The sequence below is a fragment of the Balaenoptera acutorostrata genome, chromosome 2 (assembly GCF_949987535.1).
Source record: "Balaenoptera acutorostrata chromosome 2, mBalAcu1.1, whole genome shotgun sequence".
Taxonomy (NCBI): Eukaryota; Metazoa; Chordata; class Mammalia; order Artiodactyla; family Balaenopteridae; genus Balaenoptera; species Balaenoptera acutorostrata.
The window spans coordinates 103589935-103612308 of record NC_080065.1 but is presented as its reverse complement, the minus strand read 5'-3'; the positions used below and the strand labels follow the sequence as shown (position 1 = coordinate 103612308).

Sequence of the window (22374 nt, the reverse complement as noted above, 5' to 3'; positions counted from 1 at the left end):
CACTAGCTATCTATTTTATATTTGGTAGTGTATATATGTCCATGCCACTCTCTAACTTCGTCCCAGCCTACCCTTCCCCCTCCCCATGTCCTCAAGTCCATTCTCTACATCTGCATCTTTATTCCTCTCCTGCCGCTAGATTCTTCAGAACCAATTTTTTTTTCTTTTTAGATTCCATATAAATGTGTTAGCATACGGTATTTGTTTTTCTCTTTCTGACTTACTTCACTCTGTATGACAGACTCTAGGTCCATCCACCTCAGTAAAAATAACTCAATTTCGTTTCTTTTTATGGCTGAGTAATATTCCATTATATATATGTGCCACATCTTCTTTATCCATTCATCTGTCGAAGGGCACTTAGGTTGCTTCCATGTCCTGGCTATTGTAAACAGTGCTGCAATAAACATTGTGCTACATTTGTCTTTCTGAATTATGGTTTTCTCAGGGTATATGCCCAGTAGTGGGATTGCTGGGTCATATGGTAGTTGCATTTTTAGTTTCTTTTTTTTTTTTTTTTTTTCCACACACACACACTGTATTTTATTTTTACAAGAGATAAATAGACTGACACCAAGCATTGTACATGGATGACCACAACAAAAGCAACAATGATTGCAATTACCAAACATGAAACACACTCATACTAGGTCATAATATTGACATTCAGTCCAGTAATCCTCCACTGTAACAGCTCCTTTACTTTGCAGTGAAAATTGATTTGTATATTCTTTGCCTCTGAGTCCTTGTGGGATTTTTTTTTTAATTCAGACAGATAGTCACAAAAATTATACTCATCCTCATCAGTTCACTCAGTCCCATGTAATTAATTTCTTTTTTATCTTGATCTTTTCTTAGCACTTTTATGAGTTCATCAGTTTTTCATTAGAGTTCTGAAAATGCTTATTCATTCAGTTCAGCAGTACAGTCAGTTACCAGAAACCTGTAGTTGTCAGAGTCTTTTCCATGAATTTCTTGAAGATGAAACCCTTTTATAGGAACATATTTGCAAAATCATCAGAGTACACCCAGAACTGTCTGTAAATGACAAAAGACTTAAAAATGACCATGGTTAAAGATTTGATGAAAGTTCATAATAATGCAGTTGACAAGAAAATTAGTTATTTCTGAGATATACATTTTAAAGTAATAACTAGGATTATTACTTATAACATTATACCAGAACATATAAGATTTTTAGAAGTTTCCTGTAATGTCTGAAACATTTATATTAACATATTTCCATACATATTTCCATACAAATACAAATATAAGATTTTTAGAAATTTCATGTAATGTCTGAAACATTTATATTAACATATTTCCATACAAATAACCCAATGAAAGTTTAGTATTAGTTGTTTTGTTTGTTTTTTTATACTGCAGGTTCTTATTAGGCATCAGTTTTATACACATCAGTGTATACATGTCAATCCCAATCGCCCAATTCAGCACACCACCATTCCCACCCCACCGCAGTTTTCCCCCCTTGGTGTCCATATGTCTGTTCTTTATATGTTATAGACTTACTTCTTTGTTGGCTATGTAGTTTGTAAATATTTTCTCCCAGTCTCTAGCTTGACTTCTTATACTCTTAAAAGAATCTTTCACGTAGCAAATGATTTTAGTTTTGATAATGTCTAGTTTACCTATTTTTCCTTTTATGGTTCATCTCTTTCCTGGTTTATTGCAATAGGCCCACTGTTCTCTCTGATTCTGACCTTGCCTCCCAAAAGTCTGTTCTTAACAAAGCAATTAGAGTGATCTTTTAACATGTAATTTCTCATTTAAAACTCTCCAAGCTTCCCATGTCACTCAGAGTAAAAGCCAAAGTTTGAGCAGTAGCCTCTAAAACCCTATATAATTTGGTTCCTCATTATCCCTCTGACTTCCCCTCTTACCACTCTCTCCCTCCCTCAGCCACACTGGCTTTCTTCCTGGTATTCAAACAGGCCAGGCAACCCCTGACCCAGACTCCAGTCTCTTTTTGCCTGAAAAATGTAACCTTGGCTCTAAGCTCCCTTATTGCCCTCAGGTACTACTGAGATGAGGCCCTTTTAGTGAAGCCTTCCATGATCTCCCATTCAGCATAGAAATTGCCCTATTTCCTATAGTCCCATATCCAGTTGCTTGTTTTCTTTTTCATCATGGTACTTGCAAATATCTAACCTACTAGGTATTTTACTTATTTAAAAAAAATGGTCTATCTTCTCCTCTAGAATTAAGCTCCTTGAGAGAAACTCTTTGCATCTTTTTTGTTCTTAAATGTTCAAGTACAGAATCTAGAGAGCCTGGCACATAGTAGGGGCTAAATAACGGTTTCTATAATGAAGAATGGACAGAGAAATGAAGGAATGACAAAAGTATGTCCCAACCTAGCTGGGGCTTGCTGTGATGAACCCATTGGCTCTAGGTTGGAGAACCTGAGCTGGTACGTTTGGAATCATCTTTCCTTTTCTGAGGAGAGGTTCATTTCTTTCAGAAATTCAGGGTCTAAGAAAGATGCCTTAAGAATCATCCTCCTTGGAATGACGGCATTAGAACTTCTAATGAAAGTTCAGCTCCTAAGGAAGTGGTGATTATCACCGGTTGATAACACTCTTTGTTGAATGGTTGGTGAGGAGCATTGTGGTTCCTCATCATTATGGATGGAGGGACCAAGGTGACAGTACCTGAGCTCACTGATCAATCTTAACTTCATTAAAAACCGGACAACTTTTTGTACTTACTGTTGCAAAGCAATAGGAAGGTACACAGCATCACTTATAAAATAATCTTGTAGTAACATGAAATCGAATCTAAATCTAATTAATTCTCTAGCTATAACTACCTGTTTATAAGGAAATCGAGGTAATAGGGAACATCTTAAATGACATCACAGGAATACAATCAACAGACTCCTGTGGAAAATTCTACAGGATAAATTACTTAGTTTCTTCAATAAATCGGTGCCAAATCAAAGGGAGGGAGAACTGTTGTAGACTAAAAGACACATGGACATATTGCAAGGCGTGGACCTTCTTTAGATCTTGATTTCAATAGATCATGTATAAAAAAGACATTTAAACACCTTGGGAGGCAATTGAGTATGGCTTAGTTATTGTGGTAAAAGAAATGATGATTAAATTTGTTGGGCGAGAGAATGATGTTATGTTAGAAACAAGTTTTTATCTGTTGGAGGTAAATACTGTGGCATGTAAGGAGAAATGACATAATGTCTGAGATTTACAATAAAAAACAGCACTTCCCCCACCCTCCCCAAACTCCTAAACCAAAATAAATACACAAAGAAATGAAAGTGTGCAAGTGAGTGAGTGTGTTTGTGTGTGTGTGTGTGTGTAGCAGAAGAAGAATGGCAGACTTTTGATAATTGTTGAAACTGGGTGATGGGTAAATGGTGCTGCATTCCTTTTATATCATTCTCTTTACTTTGTGTATGTTTGAAAATTTCTACCACAAAAAAATTAAGAAAAAAAATCCTCCTTGTCCCTTCTTTTCTAGAGATTTTCCAAGAAGCAGGAAGATTGAATCTCATCAGCAAACCCTCACAAGGCTGAGGTTGTCCTCTCTTCACTCTCTCGGTGCCTGAAACTTTAAGTCATTCTGCAGTGCCTTTTCAAATTGGGACCCGCCTCAGTCCATGTGGTATTTCTAATGAAAGCAGTGACTTCTGGGAGGCTACCTCATCCCGTGCACCAATCTTCCCACTGGATCATCCTGGCCACTACCTCAAAATGAGGTGTCTCTAATTCTAGAGTGGAATCAGGAGGATCCAGATGCATTGCCACTTATAACTGGTATAAATTACAGCCCACAAGCAGAGGTGTGCAAGAAATAGTACGAAAATTTTTTTATAACTCCATGTAATTTGTATTTGAAGCCTTGATCCTGCTGGTGTCCTGTTTGGATTTCCGCCATCCCTATTTGGAAGTCATACAGGGCCAAGGTTTTGAGGGAGTGGGTGGAAGCATGATCATTGTGGACTGGAGCCCACAGTTGTAAGTGTAGATGCCCATCAGCTCGGGGGCCGTGCCTCCTGTAGGTTTGGTGGCTCCTGTGCCATGCGTGGGACAGGTTGCCATGATTCTGCTTGTATGCACGCTACAGCCATCTCCTTTTGGAATTTTTGCTCCATTTACCCCTCCAGCCACACTTGAGAGGCCTTTTCTCCTCCAGGATTTACAGACATCTCTCTCTGACTTAATTAGCACATTTCAACACTCCAGTAGGGAAACAAGACAGTACCTAATTTCAAAAACCTGCTTCTGTTATGTTTCTGCTCAAGTATCCTCTCTTTTCCATGGAGTTTGGGATTTTAGAAATAAAAGCCAAGATGATCAGCATGCTATTTCTGCTATGCCCTGCCGGGCTCTTCCACTGGCCAGTGAACATAGGGTCTGCTACCCACTTGAATGCAGAAGGGAAAACGTGAAATAAAGGAAGAAAAGGAAAAAAATGAACAGGAACAGATTAACATCTCAAAGTATCCTGCCACATTTGAAAGATGTGAGAGTTGAATTCATGGGAAAGGTTCTGCTGGGAAAAAGGAGTTGTTCTTGAAAATGGGGTCTGTGCTGTTGCAGAGACTGTTGAACCTAGGTCCACAGAATGCTCTGATGTCATCACTGAGGTTAGAGAATTCTGCTGTAGGCCTGGCAACCTTTGAAACTTAACAGCCCTGGTGAGCACTAAGCAGTACTGCTTGTTCACTAAGTGGTCCAAGTTGTTCAGCCATTTAGGAGACTTGACTATTTTTATTTGTATTGAATCATTTCAACGGATTTCCCAAAAGCCAAGAAGGGCCAACCTGTAGGGAAGAGGAGGAGTTGGACGTGAGGCATCTTCTAAGGGAATCTTCCAGTTGGTACGATGAGACGGCGACAAAAGAGGAAACATCTGGAAAGTGAAGAGTCCCAGGAAACTGCCGAGAAGGGAGGAGGTATGTGGGGGGCAACTTGTGGGGGGAACATGGGTTTCTGCCAAACTGAGCCTTCTCTAGGAAGGGGGGTACTGAGAACGTGTCACCTGTGAAGCAGGGTGCGAGAGACCTTGTCTCACTGATGCTGCCGTATCCACGCAGAGGGTCCCTGTGGTGTGAGACGGCACAGAACGGCCAGGTGCCCCTGGGAGATGGGAGGTCAGCTCCGCTGGTCTGAGGACCCTCTCCTGGGGCTGCCGGGCCTGGAGCTTTGTCGGACTCACAGCAGGCTGCATCCTGCTTGCACAGACCTAGAGGTGCAGCTTTTCTCAGTCCCCGAGTTCTCTCTTATTCTCTTTGATCTTCCCCTGGGGTCACGAGGTGGGGGGTGTGAAGGATGCAAGGATGCTGAGAGAGACCCATGAGCTGCTTGGCCCCTTTTCCCAAAGTGGAAAGAGAAGCCCCATGAGTTGAAGGCCTTGTTGAAAAGTATCTTGAGAAGTGGAATGCAGTTCGAAAGGAGATTGTTTGTCTAGGGATGGTGTCATTGAAAGCAAGGAGGTTTTATTCCTTCGACAGGAAGAATTTCTCAAAGGAGATCAAGGGAAGGGAAGGGCTTTCCAGAGACTGAGCCCGCATGGGCGGGGGTGAGAGATGTCCTCAGGGTCCTGCGGGGAGCTCTGAGAGCCACGGGCCACCTGGTGCCTGCGTGCCTTAAACGTAGGCGAGTAGCTTGCCCTGGGAGAGGGGTGGTCACGTGAGGAAGTGGGGCAGAGTGGAGCCTACCCCAGACTTCCAGCTGGAGGCCTCTGCCCCAGATTAGAGCCCAGTAGCTCCTACCAGGCCTAGGGTCCTGGAGACTAGGATGGGCCCTGGGAGTGGAGGTCTAGACAGCAGGCAGATTTTCAGGCAGTGGCTGGGACAGGCTGGGGAAGGCAATGACTGCCCCTGTCTCACCATTCAGAATATTTTTCTCTATGTTCCAGTGTGTGTGTGTGTGAGTGTGAGTGTGTGTGTGTGTGTGTGGTAGTGGAGAGAAGAGCGGGATGAATGGGGGTAGAGTGCTCATCAGATATAAAGTCTGCATGGTAAAGTTCTTGTCACCCTGCCTGGACCTGGGTGACACTCGGTGTATGTAAGAGTGTGTACAGAATTCTTGTTAGGGGTGTTTTATGAGGCAGTAACTCATACACCCATGTACACTCTGATACAGCAAATATATCACACACCCCACATATAACTTCCTTATTAAACCACACACAGCACATGTAGGTATATACACGCATCACTCCTGTACTACGTTCTCATACAACCCACCTGTGTCACAATCCTCTCCTCCAACACCAAACGCTGGAGATGAGATATGTATATAGACACACACACTATATATATATGACACACACACTATATATATATGTATCTCCTCAACTCTCGCAAACACAGCTAACTTCAGCTATCTCTAAATACCTCTGTAAGAACCAGTCACATGTCATACACACCACACTTCTAACACATTCTTTAGTGATGCCAGACCCGCTTTGTACAAACCACAGTAAAGCACAGTCTCACTAACCCATGTCAGGGTTGCCAGATAAAATATGGGCTGTCCAGTTAAATTTGAATTCCAGATAAACAACAAGTAATTTTTCAGTATGAGTATGTCCCAAATATTGTACGGGCCATACTTACACGAAAAATAAGTAAGACCAAATACTGCATGGGAATACTTACACTACAAAATTATTCTGGGTTTATCTGAAATTGAAATTTAACCGGGTGCCCTGTATTTTTGTTTGCTAAGTCTGGCAACCCTTATATACTTACCGCCAGCTGATGTGTTATATATTGATTGTATTGTTGTTTAGTGTTTGTCTTCCTCTACTAGAATGTGCAGCCTTACCAGAGACTAGAACAATGGAAGAGTGCCGGATACATAGGAGTAGCTGCTTACTGAACCTTGGTGAATGAATGAATGAACACACACCATAAATACAAGCCACACCGTGTGATGAGGAAAAGTTACATGTCCCAGAATTCCTGACTTGTGAACAGAAATCATGCACACAGAGGCCACAGATACAGATACACACATCTGCACTGTGCTCCCCACGCCAACCCCACACTTACCACAGACTTAAGTGATAGACATCACTCACTCTTCACACATACTCACAGTCACCACCTAGGCCCACATTACCCACAAGACACTGACAGAATAAGTATTGATTTTAATTAAATACTGGAGTATCCACTGGGAACCACACTCTCAACTGTGTGTATTCACTGCACCTGACACATGTCAGACCGTCAGTAAATATTTGTGGCCAGAGGATTGAGGAACCCACCCTGAGCCTTTCATTCCTCCCTCAGGAATCTCGAAGTCACAAGAGGATCCCCCTCAGCTTGGATCTCCTGTGGTGGCCCAAGGCTGCAGCCCAGGGGCAGGGGAGGTCCCCTCTGCCTCTGAATACTTCTGTGCTTCTTCTCCACGCAAGCTCATCCGTGGTGGTAAGGGCGCGGGGCTCCTCAGGTGAGGGGCTGCTTGGCTGGGAGGCAGGAGGCACACAGATCCCAGGGAGGCTGAGAGGAAACCCAGGGTCATCAGAGGCGCTGAGGGCTCTGTGGAGGAGCCTGAGCAGGATGGCTGAGCTGTATGAGGGCGTGGATCTCAGCTGAGTCTGGGGGCGTGTGAATCCTGGTACCACCATGGTGGGGAAGTTAAGGAGCAGGGGCCGGAAAGGTCTGGGCTTGAGGTGGAGGGCAGAGGGACCAGATTAAGCATCTTCAGAGGAAAATGTAGGGTTTGCCTTTGCCTTTGCTTCCTGAGAAGGACAGAGTTCTTCATCATAGACCTCCAGCCTGAGAGCAGGACCATCCAGCTGAGGTCCACCCAGCTCACACATACATCCGCTCTCCAGGCACAGCCATTCTCAGTGCACACGTAAACCCCAAGCACGTGATCCACAGTGCTCCTCTCCTACACCCCCATTCCACAAGTAATGCACCACCGATATTCCCAAACTCACACTCCTCGTAGTACACGCATCCTCCCACATCCCTCACATACCACAGCCCTCGCCACCATACTCCACACCCCTGTATACAGACACCGCTCCAGTATCCCCCCACACGCAGATGAAAAGCCCACAGATGACACCAGATACACCACTCCATCCTACGGCCAACAGACACCAAGCTCATGACACAGCTACGTCATGCAAATGTCCCTCTCTCATCTACCACACCTGCTCCCTCAGCTTCCAGCATGGCCCGCGCATGTTATTATGTTTTTAATTTCCTTTCCCAGGAATCTGGAGATTACATCGAGACACTCCCTGGCCTAGAGCAGCCCTAGCCCGGGTTCAGGAAGAAGGGGAGACCGCTCCCCCACCACAGTGTGTCGCCTTCTCATCCCCTTCATTCAGTAAGACCTCTCTGTATACAAACAAAGAGGAAAGAGGCATGAAAATATACTACATGCGGGTGAAAACGATCAAGGGTGTAGCTGTCTCCTGGGAGACAGAGAAACCCTTGGGGTTGCTAGAAAAGCGGCTGAGGATAGAAGAAGTGACCCTTCCTGAGGATGTGCGGGTAGGTTCTCCCCGCTCTGCTGTGTCCACCAGAAACCGCCTGTCTGACAGTGAGCCCACTGGGGCGGAGAAAGAGTGTGAGGAAAGGGCAGAGCCATACAGCCCATCAGGGTCAGCTGCAGTCCAGGAGAGACCCAGGGCCAAGACACCGGACTGGCTGGTGACCATGGAGGCCGGCTTCAGGTGCATGGCCTGCTGCCGGGTGTTCCCCACCTTGGAGATCCTCCGGCAGCACGTGCGGTACGGCGTCCAGGAGGGCTTCAGCTGCCATGTCTTTCATCTCACCATGGCCCAGATGATGGGCGATGTGGAATCCGAGAGCACCACCGAGGAGGAGGCGGAGGAGGAGGAGAGGAGGAGGAGAAGCAAGGAGCAAAGGAGAATGAGGAGGAGCAGCCCACGGGGGAAGACCTCAGCCCGAGGAGACCGTGGAGCCAATGTCCAGGCTGCGTGTTACATTCTCCGAAGGAGAGGAAGTGAGCAGGGGCTTGGGCTGCGGAGGGAGCTGTACCTTCTCCGAGCCAGTCCCATCTCTCCACCCCAGACTCATGCTTCCATAAGGGAGAGTTGGGGGCTTTAGCACCTCAGGGGGAACTGAAGGGGAGATAACCGGCTCCCGTGCTTCTGGCCCAGTCATGTAATAATAAAGTCATGACTGTAAGTGGGAATTGATCCTGAGCTTTTCAGCTTCCACAGGAAATTCTCTTTAGCGAAGAAGTGTTTTTCTCTCTTTTGATTTCCACACAGCAACTGAGATTCATGGGACAAGATCCTAGAAGACGGTGTGGCCTTCTGTTGGAAGAGGTAAGGCTTGAGGCTGGCACAGTCTTCTGAGCCTATGTCACGAGGGCCCCGAGGAGTGTAAGGGAAGGGGCCGCAGAGATGTGCTGGTTTATCTAATGGCTCTGCAGTTGCATCAACTTGGGACACACCCAGCACTTCCAAAGGAATTGACCTCTGTTGACTTAAACAAGAATGTGGAGCGTTTTGACTAGGAGTTTTCTCAGGGTCTGCATGATGGACCTCAGCTCTTAAGAGGACGTACTGCCAGCAGCTCCTTCTCGGCAGAGAGAGCCAGGGGTGGTCTGAAGAGAGGACAGGGGGCCCCGCAGGAGCAGAAGTTTGAGGTCTGAGAGCCTGTGGCCTGAGCTGAGATCTCACCCTGACCAGTGTACCTAGCCTTCTGGGACAAAGGGAAATGTGAAAGGGAGTCAGGTGGAAATGAGGTCCCCCGAGATATGGAAATGTTCCAGAAGCTTCGTTGTGCGGTAGTTGATCTGGAGCCAAGCTCACTGTGGTGTGTGTGGCTCTGAGCTTTAAGGCAACGCTGGAGGGTAACCCCGACCAGCAGAGCTTATAGTGCTTCTTGTCTCTTCCTGTTCTGCCTCATTTGTTTTATCCCTTCCAGGGAGAAGAAAGGACCCTCGGGATAGTAGTAGCAGACAGAGTGCCAGTGGTCTGAAGGAGGATGAAGGGCCCAGCACTCAGTCTAACATCATATGACAGTCTAAATATCATAGGCAATAAAGGGCATTTTCCAAACCTTTCCTGGATGTTTCATTTAATTACATTTATCTATCTATGCATCTATCTATCAGTCATCTACATCTGTATCTTTCAGGGTTCGTGAACAAGCTTTCACATAAGCACTAGGGACGTCCACCAGCATTTTCCAGAAGGAGGCCTGAAAACTGCTGGGGACTTCTCACAAATAGGGAATGGCCACAACCCTTGCCACACAGACTATGTGCGTGGCCCTCCTGACTTACTCCCACTCACTCTGTGAATTGCCCGAGGTCTGAGATGGGGGTGCTGGCTGGAGGCAATGATCACGTGCAGGCTGGATCTCCTCCAGATTCTGATACTCTTCCTGGGCATGTTGTCCTCAAGCACAGTTTCCATGTCCCTGGCCACACTGATCTCCCTCCTTCAGTCCTTCCCTCCCTCCCTCTCCTGCCTCCTAGTGCAGAGAATACTTTTTACATTTGAGATGAGATGTATATTTTGTTCACAGAATTCTCACCTGTTCTACTGTGGCCTCCGTTTTTAACATTCCAAAGCTGAGAAGTTTCTTTTTTTCTCCCTCATTTCTGCTGAGTCTTTACCTTCCTAATGCAGTGAACTCAGAGTGCCTAGCTGACTGGATGGGGGAAAAAAATCCAGGGAGCAAAGAGAAATAATAAAAAATATATCAGTTAATTTTTCATAGTGTTATCCAACTATATATTTTTAAAAATTAGGAATAATATTAGGAATATTCTCTTTATAAAAAAACTGAATTATTGGGCTTCCCTGGTGGCGCAGTGGTTAAGAATCTGCCTGCAAATGCAGGGGACATGGGTTCGAGCCCTGGTCTGGGAAGATCCCACATGCCGCAGAGCAACTAAGCCCGTGCACCACAGCTACTGAGCCTGCGCTCTAGAACCCCCATGCCAAAACTACTGAGCCCCCGTGCCATAACTACTGAAGCCTGCATGCCTAGAGCTTGTGCTCTGCAACAAGAGAAGCCACTGCAATGGGAAGCCCGTGCACCACAGTGAAGAGTAGCCCCCGCTCACTGCAACTAGAGAATGCCCGCTAGCAGCAACAAAGACCCAAAGCAGCCAAAAATCAATAAATTAATTAAAAAAACAATTATGTTAAAGGGTACAATGTATAAAAGTACAATAAAATTCTCCCTTCATAACCCCCCAACCCCACTGTCAAGACTATTTCCTTTTGTAGAGATTATTGATCACTAGCTGTCTGATTTCAAGACTTTTGGTCCATGAATTTACATATGTAGGTGCTTTATATGTGATTTATAGCTTTACAGAGATTTTTTATTTATAAATTATATCATACCATATCCATTCTAAAATTAACATTTTGATTGGAGATATTTTGATGTCTTTAATATAGAGATTTAGTATAAATCTTTGCTGTAGGTCTATCCCATTTTTTAGGCCAATGTTATTTATTTACTTCTAGTGACAAATCATAATATAATTATTCCCCTATTGATGGACATTTCGAGAAAGATACTCTTTTTCTCCTGCAATTGCCTTGTGACTTAACCTGTTAACCAGATTGTGTTTCTTCTAAGTATTTTTGATTTATAAATTGTATCATACCATATCTATTCTAAAATTAACATTTTGATTGGAGATCTTTTAATGTCTTTTAGATAGGGATTTAATATTAATATTTTAAATAGTCTCCCGTTTCCCTGTGGATTATTGACATTTTAAACTCTGCACTTCAATTTTCCCTCAATACCTGTAATTTTGTCATGGCTATTTCTCTACTTAAAGATGAGTAACTCTATGATTGATTTCTTCATTTTTTCCCATCTCTTTCCAAGGTACTGAGTTTGATTGTGTCTTATGAATTAGTGAAAAATGCTAGTCCTTGAGTCAGGACATTGGGCCCTTTACCAAGTAACTCAACCTATGTGGGCTTCAGCTTCTGTATGCGTGATCAAGAGGCTTGGACTAGCTGACTTTTCAAATGCTGTGTTTCTTTGATTCACTCTCACTTTCTGATCTGCTACTTAAGAAGAGGGTCTGTTCTCATAAAGTAAGAACAGTCTTTTTTTAATCCTTGGGTTGGGCAGAGTTTAATTGGTCATACTCAGTTTGTTATATTTACTTTTACATATGCTTAACTCTAAATAATTTATATAGGTCTTGTGACTTTTTTTTTTTTTTTTTTAATTGCTGACACAGCAAGAGGCTTTATTGGGAAGGAGCGCCCGGGCGGAGAGCAGCAGGGTTAGGGAACCCAGGCGGACTGCTCTGCCACGTGCCTCGCAGTCTCGGGCTTCACGGTAACGGGGTTAGTTTCCGGGTTGCCTCCGGCCCATCACCTCGCTTGGCCTGTAGTCGGCCTCAGGGTCCTTCCGGGTGGCGCGTGCATCTCTCAGCCAAGATGGATTCCAGTGCGAAGGGCTCTGCGAGGTTGGTCGTCTCCGCCGTCTTCTGGCCCCTCCCGAGTCCTGCTGGTTAGTTTTCCTCGGCAGCACCGAGTTCCGTGTCGGGACCTCCTGTTGTGAGACGCCTCAGGCAAGTGGTCATCGTCGTGCCGGGCCGAGGCGGGCGGTTTCGTTCTCTCACAGAATTACACGCAGCTTTTCGAGGACGGGGCTGCAAAGGGGAGGAGAAATGGGGCAACAGCTGGGAGGGAAGTGGGCTAGGAGAGGGTCGTTGTCCTTTAAAGAGAAGAAATAAGACCATGTTTGTGTGGCGGTGGAAGGTTGCAGTGGAGAGGGGAGAGTTGCTGGTGTGTTAAGCACTGAGAGAGGAGATGGGGACCCGGGCCGGAGGTCCCTCTCCGGTACCAGAGGGAGAGGGGACTGAGGCAGAGCGCAGAGGAGGGGGCGGGAGAGGGGCTGTGGGCTTCCCTCCAGTGGCTTCGGCCTCCTCTGTGCAGTAAAAGCTGGTCACCAGTAAGAGGCAGGGAAGGGGCAGGAGCTGGCGGTTTGAGGGCTGGTAGGACCGGAAAAGGCAGAAAACCCTGGAACAAGGGCAGGACTGAGGTGGGGTCATGACTGCCGCTTGGGCAGGAGAGAAACTCCACACAGGAGTGCGTACACCTGCTGCCTTTCCTCCAGCCACGGGCAGGACGCTCAAAGGGAGGAATATGCTGGTGTCTTGGCTGCTTTGTGCCTCAGGGGAATAGGCTCTCACAAGGGAAAATATCAAGAGCAGAGAGTAAAGCTAGAGCCAGACATTATTCCTCTTAGGCTGTCTGTAGTCAGATAGAAGTAGCCTGTCGTCTACCAGTCAGTCCATCAGTCAGTCAGTCAACAAACACTCATCTTACAGACACCTACTAAGCTCCAGGCACTGAGCGGTTGCTGGGGATATTAAACTACTGTCTTTCTTACTAGACTAACTGTTATTTAATGTGGCTGGAGCTCCGTCAGTGAGGACACTCTGGAGAGGGAGCGAGTCTTTCCGCCCAAGGGGAGAGGGCAGAGGAGGATCCCCACCAAGAGCTGCCCACGCTGCTCTCCTGGTTGGACCCTCTCTGTTCCTTGAACACACCTCACGCTGTTCCCTCTGCCCAGGGCCCTCTGCCCTGGCTCTTTGCATGGCTGATGCCTTCGTTATCTCTCACGTCTTATCTCAAAACCCTCTAGGCCTCTACCTTGAGCACCTTTGGACTCTGCCTGGAAGGCTCCTCCCCCACTCACCTGTGGCTTCCTCCCGTGTGTCTGTTCTTTTTTTCCACCTCAGCCTTAAGGAGGTCTAGTTGACAAATAAAATCGTAAGATACTTAAAGCATACGTGCTGATTTGATATACATATACATTGTGGAATGATTCCCCCAGTGAGTTAATTACCATATCCATCACCTCACATATTTACCTTTTCTGTATGTGGGAGAACATTTAAGCTGTACTCTCAGCAAATTTCAATTACACTATACAGTGCTATTAACTAGAGTCACCACGTTTTACATCAGATCCTCAGGCCTTATTCATCTCATAGCTGAAAATTTATACCCTTTTACTTTTACCAACCTCTCCCTATTTCCCCCACCACCAGCCACTGGCAACCACTTTTCTACTCTCGGTTTCTATGAGTTCGCCTTTTTTTTTTTTTTTTTTCACACAGGCACACTGTATTTTATTGACAAGAGATAAATAGACTGACACCAAGCATTGTAAATGGATGACCACAACAAAAGCAACAATGATTGCAATTACCAAACACGAAACACACTCATACTATGTCATAATATTGACATTCAGTCCAGTAATCAATCCTCCACTGTAACAGCTCCTTTACTTTGCAGTGAAAATTGATTTCTATATTCTTTGCCTCTGAGTCCTTGTGGGGATTTTTTTTTTAATTTGAAGCAGAAAATCACTAAAATTATAATCATCCTCATCAGTTCACTCAGTCCCATGTAATTAATTTTCTTTTTCATCTTGATCTTTTGTTAACACTTTTATGAGTTCATCAGTTTTTCATTAGAGTTCTGAAAATGCTTATTCATTCAGTTCAGCAGTACAGTCAGTTATCAGAAACCTGTACTTGTCAGAGTCTTTTCTATGAATTCCTTGGAGATGAAACCCTTTTATAGGAACATATTTGCAAAAGCATCAGAGTACACCCAGAAGTGTCTGTAACTGACAAAAGACTTCAAAAGGACCATGGTTAAAGATTTGATGAAACTTCATAATAGTGCAATTGATAAGGAAATTTAGTTTTTTCTGAGATATAAGTTTTAAAGTAATAACTAGAATTATGAATTATGACATTATACCAGAACATACAAGATTTTTAGAAATTTCACGTAATGTCTGAAACATTTATATTAACATACTTCCATACAGTTAACCCAATGAAAGTTTAGTATTAGTTGTTTTGTTTGTTTTTTTATACTGCAGGTTCTTATTAGTCATCAATTTTATACAAATCAGTGTATACATGTCAATCCCAATCGCCCAATTCAGCACACCACCATCCCCACCCCACCACAGTTTTCCCCCCTTGGTGTCCATACGTCTGTTCTCTACATCTGTGTCTCAACTTCTGCCCTGCAAACCGGCTCATCTGTACCATTTTTCTAGGTTCCACATACATGCGTTAATATACGATATTTGTTTTTCTCTTTCTGACTTACTTCACTCTGTATGACAGTCTCTAGATCCCTCCACGTCTCAACAAATGACTCAATTTCGTTCCTTTTTATGGGTGAGTAATATTCCATTGTATATATGTACCACATCTTCTTTATGCATTCGTCCGTCGATGGGCATCTGGGTTGCTTCCATGACCTGGCTATTGTAAATAGTGCTGCAATGAACATTGGGGTGCATGTGTGTTTTTGGTTTTTTTTTTTTTTTAACATCTTTATTGAAGTATAATTGCCTTACAATGGTGTGTTAGCTTCTGCTTTATAACCAAGTAAATCAGTTATACATATACAATATGTTCCCATATCTCTTCCCTCTTGCATCTCCCTCCCTCCCACCCTCCCCATCCCACCCCTCTAGGTGGTCACAAAGCACCGAGCTGATCTCCCTGTGCTATGCGGCTGCTTCCCACTAGCTATCTATTTTACATTTGGTAGTGTATATATGTCCATGACACTCCCGCACCCTGTCACATCTCACCCACCCGCTCCCCATATCCTCAAGTCCATTCTCTAGTAGGTCTGTGTCTTTATTCCTGTCTTGCCACTAGCTTCTTCATGGCCTTTTTTTTTTTTTTCCTTAGATTCCATATATATGTGTTAGCATACTGTATTTGTTTTTCTCTTTCTGACTTACTTCACTCTGTATGACAGACTCTAACTCCATCCACCTCATTACAAATACCTCCATTTCATTTCTTTTTATGGCTGAGTAATATTCCATTGTATATATGTGCCACATCTTCTTTATCCATTCATCTGTCGATGGGCATCTGGGTTGCTTCCATGACCTGGCTATTGTAAATAGTGCTGCAATGACCATTGGGGTGCCTGCGTCTTTTTGAATTACGGTTTTCTCTGGGTATATGCCCAGTAGTGGGATTGCCGGGTCATATGGTAATTCTATTTTTAGTTTTTTAAGGAACCTCCATATTGTTCTCCATAGTGGCTGTATCAATTTACATTCCCACCAACAGTGCAAGAGGGTTCCCTTTTCTCCACACCCTCTCCAGCGTTTGTTGTTTGTAGATTTTCTGATGATGCCCATTCTAACTGGTGTGAGGTGATACCTCATTGTAGTTTTGATTTGCATTTCTCTAATAATTAGTGATGTTGAGCATCTTTTCATGTGCTTCTTGGCCATCTGTATGTGTTCTTTGGAGAAATGTCTATTTAGGTCTTCTGCCCATTTTTGGATTGGGTTGTTTGTTTCTTTAATATTGAGCTGCATGAGCTGTTTATATATTTTGGAGATTAATCCTTTGTCCGTTGATTCGTTTGCAAATATTTTCTCCCATTCTGAGGGTTGTCTTTTCGTCTTGTTTATGGTTTCCTTTGCTGTGCAAAAGCTTTGAAGTTTCGTTAGGTCCCATTTGTTTATTTTTGTTTGTATTTCCATTACTCTAGGAGGTGGATCAAAAAAGATCTTGCTGTGATTTATGTCAAAGAGTGTTCTTCCTATGTTTTCCTCTAAGAGTTTTATAGTGTGCGGTCTTACATTTAGGTCTCGAATCCATTTTGAGTTCATTTTTGTGTATGGTGTTAGGGAGTGTTGTAATTTCATTCTTTTACATGTAGCTGTCCAGTTTTCCCAGCACCACTTATTGAAGACACTGTCTTTTCTCCATTGTATATCTTTGCCTCCTTTGTCATAGATTAGTTGACCATAGGTGTGTGGGTTTATTTCTGGGCTTTCTATCTTGTTCCATTGATCTATGTTTCTGTTTTTGTGCCAGTACCATATTCTCTTGATTACTGTAGCTTTGTAGTATAGTCTGAAGTCAGGGAGTCTGATTCCTCCAGCTCCGTTTCTTCTTTTTCAAGATTGCTTTGGCTATTCAGGGTCTTTTGTGTTTCCATACAAATTGTAAAATTTTTTGTTCTAATTCTGTGAAAAATGCCACTGGTAATTTGATAGGGATTGCATTGAATCTGTAGATTGCTTTTAGTAGTATAGTTATTATCACAATATTGATTCTTCCAATCCAAGAACATGGTATATCTCTCCTTCTGTTTGTGTCATTTTTGATTTCTTTCATCAGTATCTTATAGTTTTCTGAGTACAGGTCTTTTGCCTCCTTAGGTATTTATTCCTGGGTATTTTATTCTTTTTGTCGCAATGGTAAATGGGATTGTTTCCTTAATTTCTCTTTCTGATCTTTCATTGCTAGTGTATAGGAATTTCACATCAGGAAGTGTTTTAATATAGTCACTATGAAAAACAGTTTGGAGGTTCCTCAAGTAATTAAAAATAGAACTGCCATATGATCCAGCCATTCCATTTCTGGGTGTATATCCAAAGAGAACAAAATCATTATGTTGAAGAGACATCTGCAGTGTCATGGTCATTGCAGCATTACTTCATAATCAAGACATGGAAACAACCTAAGTGTTGACAGCTAAATGGATAAACAAATTTTGATACACACACACACACATCAGAATATTATTCAGCCATGAATAATTGAACTTTGAATTCATGAGTATTTCATGAATAATTGAACTTCTTTCAATTGATATGTCTGTGAGTTTCATTTATATTGTTGTACGTGGATTTTGATTTTTATTCTCATTGTTACATACTACGATTATGGACATATACCACAGTTTATTTATCCATTCTAGTGCTGATACGCATTAATAGTGTAGTTGGCAGTTTTGGCCTATTATAAACAGTGATGTTATAAACATTCTAGTTCCTATACTTTTGTAATCCATCTATGTATTAGGTGTACACCTAAGAAGGAAGGAAGAAAATAGAGAACAAAATTATATAGTTCTAAAATTAAATGACTTTAAAATATAAATAATAGACGATAGACTCACACATGACCATCTGCTTAAGCAAATAATCTGAAATATTTTCCATTAGATATCACACATGGCTCTACTGATGTTCAAAGAGAGAAAATTTAACCAAATAGACTTCAATGAAATTAAACACATCTTTGTCTGTCTTTGATGATTCAAATGTACCCTGGAAGGACCTTACATATATAAATAAAAGTTGTTAACTTTGGACTGTCACAGTGGTGAAAGACTGTTTAGAATAGATCAGCTTAAGCAGATTGCATTATATAAACTGAAAAAATCCAACTCTGGGGAAATTTTTTAGAGTATTTAAAGTTTTGTCTTTTCATCTTTATTTTCATTTAAGAAAACTTTTTTTTTCTGAAAATAATTGGCTCTGAAAAGTATCTTTTAATAAAGATTTTTAAAAACTGTTTTCTAAACCTCTAACCCATAAAAAAAACTCACTGAATTACAATATGCTGCATTAATTTCCATCTATTGTTAATTTAAAACTCAGTGGATTTTCTTACACTAAACATACTGTGTAACCAGCACTGAGATCCAGAAATAGGTCATTACTGTACTACAGTACTATACGATCTGCAGTTGCTGAATCCATGGATGCAGAACTGTGTATAAGGAGGAACCACATAGAAGGAGGGCCAATTATAAGTTATACTCAGATCTTCAACTGTGTGGAGGGTTGTTCAACAACTCTCTCATTGTTCGAGGGTCAACTGTACATTGTGATTCAGCTTCTCCTTCTGCCAGATTCTGCCTTTCTCACATTCTTCCAGGTGAACTTCCTAAGAGCATTGTCCATTAACTTTCCCATTAAAAAGCCCCATTTTCAGGAAACCCGATCTAAGATAGTACCAGCACAAATCCCAGAACATCCATATGGAGAACTATTAGGCTTGCTAAGGAATGAGGAAAACTATGTGCTGCCGTTGCTGCAGGATTTGGCTAATATGTACCAATATAGCATGAGGAGACAAGAGTAGATGCACAGGATTGTATATGTTGAGGATGCTGAATGAGGGGGAACAGAACAAAAAAGAAAGTTGGGGATGGGGGAGTTTATCAATATGGGAGATAGTCCTGTGAAATAGAATTTAACACTCTGGCATCTACAGTGGGAGATCATGCTATTCTCTCCTAGGATAGCTATTAGAAACATGTAAAAAAAAAATAGTGACACAAAATAAATTAGGTAGGAATGTCGGAGTTATCAGGGCTGATGATGGAAAAAGGATTCCGAAAGAGAGGTAGGTAGGATATATTACATAAAGCTGGATAAACAGCTGACAGTATTTCATGCGAAGGCCTAGAGGACATGCCAGGTGACAGTACTAAGCAAGTAACTGGTGAAAGGGGAACAAAAATTGTTTAGGAGCTCAGGGATGGCTGTTCTCTCTAGGCTATGAATGACAGTAAAAGATGCTGTTTTAGGACTGGGAATCCTGATAGCAATTAATTTGATTGCATCTCAAAATAACAAAGCGGAGATGGTAGTGCTTAGCAATCAAAAGCAAGGTAAGTGCAATGATCACAACGAGCAACAAGATCTGTGTGGCAGATGAGGAAGCTTGACTCACAGTGAGATATAGAAATGGTTAACAGGATATGTTAGTCCTTACAGAAATCTGAATATGCAGCAAGCAAGCATTTTGCATAATATGTACAATCAAAATAAATAAAAATAAATGATAAGGAAGCAGAGGGAAGCTGCCCATTAAAAAGCTGCCCACAATTTTTTCCCCCTAGATTCCAGATGTGATCTGATTCTCAGACCATGAACCCATTGACTGGAAGAGAGGCCTATGATGAAAGATCATTTTTCACTGTGACAAATGTATAACAGTAATTCCCCTGTACTTTACCTAGGTGACCCCTGAACTTTAATTCAGGTGCCTCAGCACTGGGAAAAGGGAAATGTCCAGATCATTCAAGTGTTGATGTAAACATGAACATAGTGAGGAAGAAATTCCATATATTAAAAGGAACAAAATAGAATGTCTAGAACCCAAAATACGTTATGTGCAGATTAAACACCACAGAAAACATATCAGTGAGCTTAAAGACATAACAATAGAAATTATCCATACAGATATATTTAGCTTTGGTGAAATATGGGATGGTACTAAGAACTCTAACAATAGTGTTATTAGAGTTCCAGGAAGGAGGTTTACAGGAATTGAATAAATAATGGCTAATATTTTCCAAATTTGTTCAAAATTATAAGGCTGCATGTCCTAGAAGCTCAAAAAATTCTAATCAAGAAAAAGAAAAGCAAAGGCACATAATTCAAATTTTATAAAATCATTGTTAAAGAGAAAATTTTAAAAGCAGTCAGAGAAAAGAGAGATTAAATGCAGGGGAATAACCATAAGAAAGTTGTTGACTTTTTATCGGAAACAATGCAAACCAGAATATTTTGGAACAACATCTTTAAAATGTTGAAAAAAGGTCTGTCAACCTAAAATTCTATATCCAGAAAAAATATTCTTCAGAAATGAAGCTAAAATAAAAATATGTTCAGGAAAAGAAAACCTTGGAGAACTCATCACCCAAAGATCTGCACAAGAAGAAAATTTATAGTAAATTTCTTCAGGCTGAAGAAAGAGTAAACCAGAGTTTTACTAAGAAATAAAAAATACTGTGAATAGTCACTATGTAGGTAAATTTTTTAAAAATTCCTTCATTTTAAAATTTCTTTAAAGTGTATTTTATTGTTTAAATTATAAAATAATATATTTGTGGGGTTTATGACATATGAAGATGTAGATTATTTGACAATAAAAGTATAAATAAGAGGAGGGCATAATAGAAATATACTGTTATACATTTCTTACATTAAAACTCAAGAGGCATAATATTACTTGAAGAAAGACTGTGATAAGATGCATATTGCAAACCCTAGAGCTCCTACTGCATAAACGTAAAAGTTATAGCTAGTAAGACCATGGTAAAGAAAAATTGAATATTGAAAATATTTAAATAGTCATAAAAAATGCAGGGACGGAGAACAAAAAATATATGGGACACGTCCTCCTCAGCAACATGGCCACCCTCAGACCTCTCATGAAGCCAAAGTTCAAAAAGAGAACCAACAAATCCATCCAGCACCAGTCAGACCGATATGTCATAATTAAGAACTGGCAGAAGCCCAGGGTCATGACAATAGGGTGTGCAGGAGATTCAGGGGCCAGATTTTGATGTCCAACTTTGGTTACTGGAACAACAAGAAAACAAAGCACTTGCTGACCAGTGACTTCTGAAAGTTTCTGTCCACAATGTCAAGGAGCTTGAAATGCTGCTGATCTGGAACATATATTACTGGGCTGTGATTTCTCACATCGTCTCCTCTAAGAACCACAGAGCCATTGTGGAAAAAGCAGCCTAGCTGGCTGTCAGTACTAATCCCAATGCCAGGCTGCACAGCGAAGAAAATGAAGAGGCAGCTTGTGTGCACATTGTATTCGTGTTAATAAAACCATAAAACTCAAAAAAGTATACGTATGGGACAAATTGAAAACAAATAGCTGGATGGTACACTTAGAAACAACCATGTAAATCATTAGATTAATTATAAATGCTCTAAACTTTCTTAAAAAAAGCCAAAGAATATTACACTGGATTTAAGAGCTAAATCCAATTTTATATCATCTGGAGGAAGTGCATTTTAAATATGGAGTTACAGATAGTCCAACAGTAAGAGAATGGGAAAATATACAGAGAAGTCCTCACAACCAGGAATATTGACAAAGATGAGAAGGGGAATTTCATAAAAATAAAAGTGTCAATTCTGAATCCCTGTGAACCTAGTACCAGAGATTCATAAATCTATGAAGCAAAAACTGCAAAAAATCTGCAAACAAAATGAGACAAATCCACATTATAGTTGAAATTTCTGCAGAAAATTACTAAGGATATAAAAGATGTGAATAAAATATCAACCAGCAGGACATACCTGAAATTTATAGAATAATTCACTGAACAATGGAACATACAAAGTCTTTTTAAAGAGCACATTCAACAGGTGGAACAAAAAATAAAATTAATTAATGAATAACTGAAAAAAAAGAAACTGAACAGTTGTTTGGGACACCTTCCATCTGATTTCACATTAAATGGAGGCATATTGTGGAAATGAATCCTTAATGGCTATCCAGACTTTAAAAGTGCTCACATCAGTTATTAAAGCTAATAGGAACAATTTCAGTTTAAAAGCAGGACTTCCTGTCCACTTAATACTACAGTAGTATTGACTACATTACTTGGAAATGCCCTATGTCTAATTTTCCATACCTTAACTGGAGGAGAATATTGTCTCGAATGCAGATGCCTCAGATACCTTGTAATTTTATGTAACCAATTTCAATGGACTTTATGCCATTTTTAGCTTGTCACCTATGTGTGATTATCCCAGAAAACAATCTCTTT

General features: G+C 41.7%; 1 protein-coding gene and 2 pseudogenes across 1 annotated transcript in view; all 3 read left to right on the top strand.

The window, feature by feature from the left end:
- LOC130707139 (peroxisomal multifunctional enzyme type 2-like) overlaps positions 1-4002 on the top strand; it is a 38222-nt gene extending 34220 nt beyond the window's left edge. Inside the window, exon 14 of the mRNA XM_057540369.1 lies at positions 3881-4002. Coding sequence (XP_057396352.1) covers positions 3881-4002 — 122 coding nt within the window. The remainder of the gene's footprint in view (positions 1-3880) is intronic.
- A 105-nt stretch (positions 4003-4107) lies between these two features.
- LOC130707401 (protein FAM170A-like) lies at positions 4108-9006 on the top strand (annotated as a pseudogene).
- Positions 9007-20991: 11985 nt separating this feature from the next.
- LOC130707138 (60S ribosomal protein L32-like) lies at positions 20992-21430 on the top strand (annotated as a pseudogene).
- Positions 21431-22374: the final 944 nt, after the last annotated feature.